The 12,767-nt window shown below is 45.9% G+C and overlaps 1 protein-coding gene across 5 annotated transcripts in view; it reads right to left on the bottom strand.

Annotated features, from left to right (window-relative positions):
• Window positions 1–11,007, bottom strand: part of RNF220 (ring finger protein 220) — a 224,772-nt gene extending 213,765 nt beyond the window's left edge. For all 5 annotated transcript variants that reach the window (XM_045477057.1, XM_045477059.1, XM_045477058.1 and 2 more), the window contains exon 1: window positions 10,271–11,007. In XM_045477057.1, the coding sequence (XP_045333013.1) occupies window positions 10,271–10,895 (625 nt within the window). In that variant the 5' untranslated portion in view covers window positions 10,896–11,007. The remainder of the gene's footprint in view (window positions 1–10,270) is intronic.
• Between the last annotated feature and the right edge of the window lie 1,760 nt (window positions 11,008–12,767).

Below are 12,767 nucleotides of genomic sequence, written 5' to 3'. Positions count from 1 at the left end.
TATGTGAATAAATGAATGCATCATACTAGCAAGATGGAAACTGAATCATGCCTCACGTACTCTGCCAGTTTTATCCATAATGCACCAATAAACACCTAAGATAAGCAGCATTATTCCTTCTACGCTGCCAGACTGTATGGAGGTGGAACTGTGGCTCACAGGATCCCCCCGATACAGACTCCAGGAGGCACTTTCCATGACCAAAGATGGATTCAATGCTCCAAAGTCAATATAATGTCACCTAGAGCCTGACAGTTAAACTGGCCATAAACCACAATGCCAGCCCTGTCACGACTTGATGGTAAGATCTCTTTCAAGTCATTCAACTTCTCATAGATCCAGCTTTCTCATGAAGAGGGTATTTGGCCCTTCAGGAGCAGGTACTTTCTTTAAATAAAGAACAAATGACAGTGAAAAGCTACCCACACCATGATGAGAAGTTGGGAGAAGAGGGAAGTATTTGCAGTGAGGCATCTCTGCAGTTAGGAAAGGGTTAAGCTCAAACGTCTGTCTGGGATCTCTTACCAGTAAATCAGCCTTGACTGCTGCTCAGGCTGAATGAAGCCCCACCAGGTTGGCCTGTCAGGAAGGAAGCCCATGCGTCCAGACTTTTGTTGTTCTAAGGATTTTTTTTTTTTTAATTTTACTGCTCAGGAAGGAAGCCAAAGCCTAGGCCCTAACTGCAGTCCTGCTGATTACTTGCCCTAGCATGCGCTACGCCTTTACCTCTCCATCTACCTCTTGGATCCAACTCTTCTCTTTTCTGGAATTCCTTCCTTACAATGACTTTGGCATTTGGGCCTAAATCTCAGACCTCCCCCCTTCTTTAACAACTGAAAATTAAGAATGTTGAGCATTTCCCTTCCTACCTCCCATATTCTTTTGTCTCTATGTGGAAAGGACTGAGGATAGGGAGAGAGGAGAAGTGGGTGCTCTTCACCACCAACAGTGATCTGAATCCCTTCTCTTCAATGGAGCCATGAAGGAACTGATAAGGATTGAGGTGTCAGTCTCCACTGGTCTCCAGTGGCTACTCCTGCTACATACATAAGTGAACAGAAGACTTCAAATACAAGCAACTATATTTAAGTAACAGACTCAAATCCAAGGTCCTCAGGCAGAAGGTCAGTCTTGCCCACTCCCATCCCCCTACTCCCCACCTCTCCCACTGACATGCAGAATCATTCTCTGATATTCCCAAGCCCCATGGGGCTTTCTTTCTACAAAGAAGAAAACATTGAGTTTATTTGTGCACTCAGGGTAATGGACAGCCCTCTTTTAGTCCTAGGAAAATGCACACAGACACCATGGAAGAGGCCTATCCCCGCCCAACCCTGCCCTCCCCTTCCCCTGCTAATCCCTCCCCAGCAGCTCCCCCAGCTCAGTCCTGCTGCTGTATTTCTCTCCTGACCTACAAGGCCCCTTCAAGCCCCGTCCTAAGCCTCCCCCAAGCAGAGACAATCCATCATGCTGTGGGACTGTGACACACACAGATGGGGGAAGGTTCACAGATTTCTCTCACACAGGCAAGAGGGTAAAAGTGCCTGTATAACTTAAAATCTAGCGACATACTAGAAACTCTGGTACTTTGAATTCTAATACTAGTCAAATACCATTACAGAAAATCTGATTACACATAGTCCAAATTTCTACCACAAACAAATTCTAATGGCCCATTTATTTCAAGCAATATCTGATAATACCAAGTTCCAGAATAAGAAAATATGATGAGATCTAGATACCCTGACCTGGGCCACTGCCTAGATACCTAACCCTGGTCAAGTCCCTTCCTTACTCAGACTTGGTTTCTTTAACTCTAATATTGTCTCGCTTCTAAATAAAATGGAGGGAGAAAGAGGTCAGAGGGCCACCAGGGCTAATCCTGGTGGGTGGGTAATAATGAAGGGAGGTGAAGCAGCTGGCTATCATAGAAAAGGGCTCTGAGACTCTCCCTTTTTCCACACTGCCATAAGGCATGAGTGTGTGAAAGGATCCTGCATATATGCTAGTTGTTAATGACCATGTGTTTGGCTATATTGGTGCTTCTGACAATGAAGATTATGCCACCAGATTATCCTTGAAATAAGTCATTACGTATGGAAGGCTTATTATGTATGAGGAACTGTTCTAAGCATTATCTATGTGCTTAATCTCATTCAGTCCTTCACAACAATCCTTTAAGGTTATAATTCCCATTTTACAGGTGAGAATACCAAGGCCCAGGGAGGCCAAGTAATGTGCCCAGGGACACAGAGTAAGTAAGCTAAAAGGTCAGGATCTTACTCCAGAGGCTGAACTCATAACTACTATGTTATATTGTCTCCCCACCTTTGACTTGAAACACCTCCAGGGTGAGGCTCAAAGGGGTCACCACAACATTTATTCCTCTAACAGGTATTTATTATGCCAGGCCACTCTGACTTGGTATAAATCACACCCCAAAAAGCAAGGCCAAATGAGAGCACTATAGGATTAGCTGGCACCTAAATGGGAATCATATACCTGAAAATAAACCAAAGGTCTCTCCAGGGCTGGCCCTTGCCCCCTCCCTACAGCTTTCTCACTGTCTGCTGCTCTAAGATGGATGCAAAGCCATAAGTCTCAGCCTGCAAATGAATTTCAGTGGAAAAAGACAACCCTCATCTGGTGAGTCACACTCGGGCTTACTGGGCTTGATTTCTCATGAGACTGTACCAAAGGTTCCTTCTTCACACGTACAGCTCTAGACTTCCCTAAAGCTCTATGTCTGCTGAACAGAATGTCCGGGACGCAGCACCATGTCTTTCCCCCAAAACGCAACTTTCATTTCCTCTAGGTCATCTTCAATCAGAACACATTCCACGGAGAAAATTGACGGTCAAATGTCTGACTTGCCAGATGGTTATATGTGTCTACAAAACCCCCACACCACTTGTCTGCTTCCAGCTTCAACCAGGACCTGGGTAGGAACTTGTTTTTCTAAAATACACATCAAAAGCAGATCAGCATTTGTGGACTCCATGATAGGGGATGTAATGCTGTGAGAAAACATTTGGGAGGGGGATAGCCTCTGATCCTAGGTTTCTAGAGAGTTAGGTGAGAAAAGCAAATTTTAAATTATTTGTTAAGCTATGAAAGATTTTTTTGGCACCCCAAATAATCAACACAATAGGTCTATATTTGAGAAAGGTAATTTCACATATCTCTTAAAAAAACTCCCTACCTACTTTGGTCATTATGATACCCCAAGGCATAAATAAATTCTTCCTTTCTTTCCTCAAACCTCTACACCTTTGGGATAGCACAGTCTTATAGATATTATCCAGAGCAATGCTGAAGAGTGGCAAACTGAGGAAAACTTGGAGGAAACATTAGATTATAGTTACCACCATTAATTTATTCAATACTCAACTAACACTTACTGAACCCTTCGATGTGATTGGCAACAATGCCAAAAAAAATTTTTTTTTTAGCACTAAAACTAAACTGTAGTTAAGGTAATAGAAAAGTCAAATCCATTGGGTAAAAATGGAAGTGAATGAATTCCTCCCATGCATGTAAGCATCTACCAGGTTAACTGATTCATACCACAGCCTATCATTTCTCCAGGCCTAAACCCATAGTCCCAAATCAGGATCTTTTCCTGGCAAAGGCATAAGAAAGAGACTAAGTAGGTGAAAGTTCTTTTGCAGAAAAATCTCCTCCTTGCCCATAAAGAAATATTTACAAATTCGCACCTGCAGCACACACTTTTAGGTTATACAGGATAAAAATAGACTCTGTTCAGCCACAAATGCCACAATTAAAATGGTATTTTTTAAAATGTGAAGGCATTTTAGTTGCTATACAGCAATAAGTTATCCTTAAGTCTGCAGTTCATCTGTCTTTAAGAGGAGTAAAATGGCACTGGGAAATGCTGTTAAACTGTTGGAAGAGAAAATTCAAATCCATAAATTATTGTAGCTTTGGTGTTCAAATCCTGCGGATTTTACACTTAAAATGTATCATCACCCCAAATCCCAAGTGTTTATAAGGAGTACATTCCGGATGTGGTTAATAAGAGTTAAAAATATGAAAAACCATTATGAAAATATAACTCTATTAAATGTATTGTCACTCTAAATGCCGAGTATTTACAAAGAATACATTTCAATGTGTGCTAATATTTATTAACCAGATGGATGTAGTTAACAAGGGTTAAAAATAACAAAAACTAATATAAAAATATAATTCTATTTTTTCAGTTTCCTCTTCCCTGCCTAATGAGGAAAGGGGATGGGGAAGGAGAGCAACTTTTGTTATTAGGACACAATGTGTGTTTTTTGTTTTCAAACAAAAAAGGGCCACCAAATAATCAACCTAGGGCCGCTGACCGGAAGGCAGCCCCGGAAAACTTCCCGTGGGAAGAGTTCCAGAAATTGCCCGGACTTTAACAAGCCCCGCTGTGCTGGCTGCGAGACTCAGACGGTCAGAGGCGACCAAGACTCGCCTCGCCCGAATACCAGCTATCCTGCGGATTCACGAACCCCTGGACTTTGGGAAACATTCCCTGGAACGTTTTACAGATTTGAAAAGCAAGACGGGAAAAACATTTCGAATCTACAGGAGAAACCTCAAAGTCCTCGGGTGCCGAGGGAAATGCTAGCTCCTGATGCGCGTGTACACACGTCCCTCCTCATCGACGCGCCCCGGCGCCCTCTCCACGCCCTCCTCCCACTCCCACTCCCACTCCCACTCCCCCCTCCAGTCCCCCAGCCCCCCTCCCCACACGCAGGGCACCCAACGACCGCGCGGGGTCCCCTCGCCTCCTCACTCCGCCACCCGCCCACGTGCACCTCCCGCCCTGTCCCGTGTCAGCCTGACACCCGCGTGGGCGTGCCCCTCTCCCCGGTCACACTCGCTCAGTGTCCCCTCACCCCGTCTCCACACTCTCTGCGGCTCAGACCGCTGTACAGGAAACCGACCGAGGGTTCGGTTCCTAGTGCGACCTGGGGACGCGCGCGTGGAGGGCGGGGCGGGGGTGGGGGATCAGACCGGCCCGCGGGGTCCCGGCCGCAGCCTGCGGCTGCGGTGGTAGCGCGGGGCTCGCCCGGCCCTGGGGCAGCGCCGGGAGTTCTCCCGCAGTCTCCGAGTCCGGCCGAGCGACGGCGAGGTCACCAACGTTTCTCAAACCACTTAAAAGCCATCTCAGTGGCGGAGGCTAGGGAGTCCTTTCCAAGTGAGCCAACGGTGCCCGCTCTGTGGTCCTTCCAGCCCCCTGGCCGGGCCTCGCGCCTCTCCGCGCCCCCTCCCCCAAACGATCAATTACCAGCCACCCTTCTGCCGGGAGCGGCGAGGGGCTGGCTGGCGGCCGCGAGGAAACGGCAGCCCGGATCACTTCTGCATGACAATTGATGGGAGGGAGGGCGCGAGGCGAGGAGGGAGGACGGCTGCGGTGTCCGTTTTCTCACCATGGTGATTAGGCATTCCGGCCGCGCGAGGAGGCAGCCGCCGACCAGAGCGGCGCGGTGTGGAGCGAGGACAGGGGAAGAGAGCGGGAGCGGGAGCGAGCCCAGCCGCCGGGCGGGCGGGCGGCGGGCGAGCGGCGCGCTGAGCCAAGCCAAGCCAGGCCAGATGGCTCTGCAGCCATCAGGGACTGCTCCCGTCCAGCCCGGCCCCACTTTAGCTGTGCAAACATTTCTTTATCCCAACAAGACAATTAAACCCAGCAGCATGAAAAGGAGTCTCCATGACTGTGCTGGGAGTGAACAACCAGAAACAACCACACATCACAGGGAGTTCTTGCCCTCCACCCCCAGAGGGAGGAGAAAAGGGGCTCAGGGAGAAACTGGGGAGCAGCTGAGCAACAACCGGGCTAGGTCTGGGCAACTCAGTACGGATGGAACCATCTGACCCACCTCCTCTGGTGATTTGCTGGCCCTTTCACAGTGGTCATCTGCTCCAGCTACAATCCAGAAGTTGAGCCTGGTGACAACTGCCCCAGCAAGAACAATCCTCCTAAAAGCCCAGTTTAGGGTCCCTGGCCACCCCAATCCCAGAGCCTTGGGAAGTATCCCCCTTAATCCTACCCCCACAATGTAGCCAGGACTCCTCATTCCAGGCTGCCCTTGGGCCTACATGGGCTCAGCTGAGTGATTCTTAGGACACAGGGTCTTCAATGATACAAGCCTTCATAAAGACACATTTTCAGGGTACAAAATACCATCTACTATTCAGGGCTTTTGGGGCCCAAGAATGACTTTTCAAATACATCAAAGATGAGAGCAAAGCAGAACATCCAAGAACTGCTGTGAGCCACCAGGTTTCCTACCTACCTGTGAAATCTGCCTGACACAGGGAAGGGCCAGGGAAGCAGGGACACTTTAGGGTCATTGCCCATTGCATGTCCCTGAGGTAAATCAGAAGGCAGGGCCAGTCACTGCTCCAACTGGTGCAGTTCTGGTTCCTCTCAGCTCTCTGGTGAGCGTGCATACTAGCCAACTCCAATTTGGGCTGAGTGGAATGACTGGCAGGCTGGCCAAAAAAACCTGTGTCACCCAGGCAAGAATCTGGGCATGAGGGGGGGTGGCTACAGAGAACAATCGGGAAATGCACATGATAAGAGCCAGGGCACTGAGGGGGTAATAAATGTATAGATTCTAGCACAAGGCAGCAGACAATACTTATCTTCCCTTTTGTTGTAAAGTTTCCTTAATGAGGAAATGTTTATTTTAAAAGCCCTGGGAAACATATCTGTAGACACTTCATATGTAAGACACACGTGGACTATTCGTAATTGGTCCATAAATTTTAGCATCATTTCCCTGGACAAGAAGCCTTGGAGACTGGTTCAGGGAGTGACAATAAACAGGAGTTACCTCAGTTCCCTTCCTGGGGAATTACGCATCCTCCATGAATAGCTTCTCACAAAACACGTCTCCCTTTTTCCAGGGCAAATAAGTTAGTCCTGTCGAGTCAAGGCTTCCTTTCTCCATAGACCCCAACACCTACCTCATGAATCACCTGTGATGCCAGGTAGATGAACAGGCAAGCAAACCGGAATCATCTACTAAGAGAAACAATACTTTACCCAAATAGCTACATTTCAGTACAAAAATGCATATTTAGTCACAAAAGAAATCCTGCCTATCAGTACCCAGATTTAAGGCAAGCACACGTGTGCATTACACCATGTCTGCAGGCCCCTCTTTCAAATGCTCTCACATGTGGACATATCTGCATATGGATGCAGTGTGTGAGCAGGGGGTGGCTGCGACAGTAAAAACTGTCAGTGTTTCCACTGTAAAACTGATTTTTCATTGACCTAAAACTCAGTCATAAAACTTCTACTCTAAGTAAAGGACACACACACACACACATCCCCATACTAAAAAAAAACCCCGCCCCTGAAAAAAACCCCTAAAGCTAAGTGCCTATTTAGGAGGTTTACTGTTGTATTTAATTAAAACATTTTTTTTTTTACATTTTATGAGAAAATTTATTTATATGAAGAGAACTGAAAAATAAGTCACCACATCAGAAATTAACTCTAAGTTTTAAGAATAAAAAACCAGAATATACATGGTTAATTCTGGCAATCTGACCAAAAGCCACTGCATCCTATTACTTTGCTCTTTCCAACACTTTCTATCCTCTCTTCTTGCCTTCCCATCCCCCTCACTGCCCCATCTGCCCCTTAAGCTCTCCTTTTGGAAGCAGTCTTGTACACTGTCACTCGATTATCTGAGAAATATTACTTATTTCAAAACGGTTCTGTAGGGAGGACCTGAAAGGCATCTAGTGGGAATAATCAGGCCTTCTAACGGCCCTTAAATATGTATTTACATAAAACAGACCATAAATATTCTGACACACGTCGGCATACGACAGGAACCAAGAAAGCTGCTGCAGACTTTGTCCCAGTGCCTCTTCAGCCCTTCCCTACAGAAAACTGTTTCTCCCACCTTCCCAAAACTCAAAATCAAAAGCACAAATGCTACCCAGTACAACCCTGGGAGGGCTGCTATGCCACCTAAGGGAAGAAAAGGAGGAAGGAGCCCTGGATCACAGGCTAAGAGGCTGCTGTTCATTTTGCACCTTTGTTTCTTGTTGAAGATTGGTCACGAATGCAACTCTCAATAATAAGGTGGGTGTGCAAACGCCCTACACTCACAGACACACCTAGAGGTTTTACGTTTGTGTGATAGAGAAAAGAGAACACAAAGTACTCTCTAAAGGAAGAATATTTTAAACAAATAAAAGGGGAAAGGGCTCCAATTTATATAATACTACAGTTTCAAATAAAGAAGTTTCCCCACCCTTCTGATCAGAATCTCATTAATTTCAAGGTCAGAATTCCATTTCACTTTGGGAGATAGACTCATTTAATTTTTCTCCACCCAGGCGTATTCCTGTGTGAGGGATCCATCTCCATGGGGGATGGCACCACCACACAATGCAAACCAGGCAAACAGAAGAGTTATGGCTTTGACACTCGGAAAGGGAATGGATAGCCACATCTATGAGTTCTGACTTGACTAACAAGCTTCCTCCTGCTCTGGGGGTCTGTCACAGGTTTGGGCTAAAAAGAGAGAAAAATGGAGACAAGCTGGATTTGTTAGGAGAGAAGAAAGGAATCTTGATCTCCAGATGTTACTTTGTAGCATATTAGTTTTGAGAGGATTTCATTTTCAACTTGTATTTGGAGAAAAAGGGGGCAGAATCTGTCACAACCTCACCCAGGGCAGCTTTAGCCAGAGGTCAGATTACAGCTAGCCTTGATCACTTGCACATTGACAAATGAAAACTGCGCTGAAGTAAAACAAAACAGAGCAACACAAAGCCAGCACGTTCGGGAGGTATACCCAAAAAGCAAGATGGTAACACACACGTCAGCTGTCCAGAAGGGGAGCCGGTGGAAGGAGCTGAAGGGAAGTGAGAACACACGGGCACTTGTGCTGGCATACAGAAGCTTCTCCCTTAAGTGGGGAGGTCTCGGGCTTACAGACGCTGACATAAAAGACACACTTGCAACATATTTCAAAACCAAAGGGCGATGGATTTACAAGGCAGGTTGATTTTATGATGACTTTTATTGAAAAGGTACGCTGGGTTTAGGCAGATGCCTTTTAGCGCAGGAAAGTTAACACAGTGCCTAATTCAAGGAGACAGCCTGAGGAAGCAGTGCCGACAGGGGAGAGAGCTGCAATGTCTCTATTACTCTCCTCGGCATCATAAAGAGAAGAGAAGAAAAAATGGTATTCGTGTTGGTGGTTATAGAGAGGACAGGAGCACAAAAAATACAGAAGAGGGGAAAGCAAACCTCAGATGTAGTTTTCTTAAGAAAATAAAATGAAGCAAATCTCAGAACAAAGGGTTGGGTGGAAAAACACCCTCAGTTCATAAATTCTCACCAGGCTTGAAGAAAACTGCTCTGCCTACCCACAGCCCAAAAGCATCAGAACACAATTATTTTCTGATTCTATTAGAGGAGAAGATTGTAGGGTTCAGCACTCCTAGTCTACAAGTTCCAAATAAAGGTTTAGTTCCAACTATTACCAAGGGTAGCCAAAGCTCAACAAGGCACTTGGAGAACACAAGAAAGCTGTTCCATAAGCAGAAATTAATAATAGTTGTGAACATCAAATATGGAGCACTCACACAGGTCAACCGTGTCTAGTCCTAAAAGTGAGCCCAAGGATAAGCATCCAGCAAACCTGTTAAATCCCAAGAGAAGTCGGCTTTCTAGCCTTGCGATCACAAGGAAAACACAGCTGTTTGAAATGCTTTATGGTGATTGACGACACCTTTGTCCTTCTCTGAAAAAAAAAGCCTAATGTGGAGCAGGGCTGAGAGTTGGGAAAATAAAATCACGTGGAGTCCACTAGATGTGATACAATGGAAAAGCTAAAAAATAATAAACCAAGATTGGAGAAACAAAACAAGGACAGCAAAGAGAGGAGGGATGGATGAATTTGTTCAGGTCCCCCAAATTTCGTAGAAACCTATGCTTTCTAGTAAAATGATAGTCACTCCAGTATATATATGGCACCCCTCTTCACTCCAGAGTCCCCTGGAGAGAGGCAGCGTGGAGGCCAACTCGCCTCTGGCTACCTTCAGAAAAACATTTCCTACCAGAACTGTCAATGCTCATTGACAACAGACAAGTAAATGCTCACACTCCACAGCCATTAAGTGGGAAGTAGTTGGCCCTTCCCATTACTAGGAGCATGAAAACTGCCACCGACCTGTTGAACACTACTGTAAGGCAGGGCTTGGTGGGGGTAGGGAGGGCTTGCACCAAAGTACTTACATCTGTCATTCCGATCCTCTGGGCTAGATGAAGCTTCCCGATCCGAAATGAGGCCAGAGACAGCAAAAATCTTCTTCCCAGTATCATCAACCTTAAGTGAACCGGGGGAGCTAGATGGCAGCTGTGTCCCAAAGTCATATTCCTTGCCATCTGCATCTGAGAAGCGCAAGTGGGGAGACTCTGTGTCATGGCAGTTCTTAAGTCGTTTGGCTGGCGTAAAGGCTGACTGATAACTCTCCCGGTCCTCAGTGGAAGCGAAGGGACGGAAAGCCCCCACCCCACTATGATTCAGCATACTGATTGGGGTGCAATCTAGATTTGGGGGAGCAAACTGAGGGTGGAGGTGTAGTAAAGAAGGGGGAAAATCACGATTGGCAAAAGTGCCCGGCACCCCACCTTGCCGATGGTACATAGAGGCAAAGGTGTAGGAACCGTTGGTGAATGGAATATGCACGTCCTTGTCTACTGAGACAGGTACACCAAAGGGTCGTGGCTGCTGACAAGGGATGGAAGCATCGCGGCTGGCCTCAGCCGTGGACGCCAGGACCATCAGTGCTGGGGATGCCAGTGGGTTGGGGAGGTAGGATGAGTTCTCCATCTTGAAGGCTGCCCGGTGTAAGTCCATCGGAGTCTCTTTCTATGGCTGGTGTCACACAAGAAGCAGTCTTCCCTGGGAGGGAGGCCAAGCGGCACCTTGGATCAAGGGCAGGGAATATTACTGGGGAATCATCCCCTTCTAAGACCTGTGGAAACAGCAAAGAGAAAAAAAGAAGGGGGAGGAAGGTCAGGGGGAGAAAAAAAAAGGGAAACCCCAAGTGATCGAAACACCATCCTTCTGGCTTACAGATGCTCGGGCAAGAGACACCACAGGCTTTAGGAGCCAGTGGGCAGCAGCATCAGACCATTTTCATTCAGGAAAATCAATAGACAACTTACTGTGATGTACGCGTAGCTGACTTTGGTCCCTACACGTTCCGGGTGAAATGCGCCTGAGCCCAGCAAAGGAAAAAAAAAATCATAAAACCACCAAATACAATATTCCCTGAGTAAATGAGCTTTGGAAGGCCAAGTCACCCAGTAGATTGGGTGGGGTCTATATTTTAAAGGGCTTCCCCCTGCATACACCACCCATGGCTGGCCTGATGTTCAAAGAGAGGCGAGGTTCTACCTAGACGACCCCCCTCCAAAAAAACACATCCTCTCTTCATCTCCCCTAACAATGCCCTGGTGCTGAAAAATTCTTAAATCAAGCACATCTAGACCATCTGTACGTGTTAGCTGTTACAAATTGTACATGTGGATAAATCACACACATTGGCACATACATAAACACACATCTTCATGTATCATCTAAGACTGTTTCCAGAAAGAAGTGCTATGTGAAGAAACAACAGCAATATTATTTTTGATGCACACCCCTTCTCTAATGATACAGGTTTTCTCTTTTCTGAGAAGGAACAAAACCTTCATCAATAAAATGCCTGGCATCTCTGACAATATTTAAAACCATAATGGGTGCCTTTGGCGTATGTTCTCTAGAAGCGGCTGTCTTCCAGGGGCAGCAAAGAGCGGATCGGTAATTTTAGTTACTAATGCACTTGCTCTTAAGTAGATTTGTAAACAGCCTTGAATTTGCCATTAACATTTGGAGCAAAATGTTAACAAAATTTCTGACTTATTTTGCTCAGCTTATTGGCCCAGTCAGAGTTGATGTCTGATAAAGGTCCCTGGAACAAATTGGAGTTCGGAGAGACTTCTTTCAATTTCCCTTTTAAATTTAGGTTATGCATTTCTATAGCCACTGATTCCATTTCAAAATTTATTTTGAGTAGGGGGCTGAGGCATGGGTCGAGAAGGGCTATACGTCAGAAGTCAGAACAACATAAGACGAATACTAGAATTTATTAGCTTCAAAAATATACACTAGATAGAAACTTAATGAAACTCAAAGTATAAACCAAAAGGCACCATCTGCTACTACTTAAAACCTTTAAATTGAGAATCATGTCTCAAATAAGAATTTACCCCCTCCCCTAAGACACACACACACACACACACACACACACACACACACCTAAATAATGGAGTATCTTTGGTATTCCCTCAAATAGAGAAGCCTCAGTGAAACTGCAGATGAATCCCCTTGGCTTAATGCAGTGCAAAGAGAGTATTTCCTTCTCTCATCCTGTAGCAGACGTGTCAATGACTGTTATTAATTGGGAAGATGAGTGCACACCATCAGACTGCTTCCTCATTTGGCATCTCTCCTTATAGACATCATTGCTAAATTACCAGATTATGTATCTCACATTAACGGATTTTTCTCTCTTCCAAATTTTAAATAACTTTCCTGTCAAGTTATAGCAGTGCAGGGAATGATCTGCCAAGGATAGCCAGTTAGCCTGACGAGTCTGGTCTGGGAATCCTGTTCTTGGCTGTTTTCGAGTCAGATTAATGGTCACACAACATGGACGCTCTAAAAGTGGGTCTAGGGCTG

The sequence above is a fragment of the Leopardus geoffroyi genome, chromosome C1, assembly GCF_018350155.1.
Source record: "Leopardus geoffroyi isolate Oge1 chromosome C1, O.geoffroyi_Oge1_pat1.0, whole genome shotgun sequence".
Classification (NCBI taxonomy): Eukaryota; Metazoa; Chordata; class Mammalia; order Carnivora; family Felidae; genus Leopardus; species Leopardus geoffroyi.
Note: the sequence above shows the minus strand (reverse complement) of the source record. Positions and strands in the feature narration are given on the sequence as shown.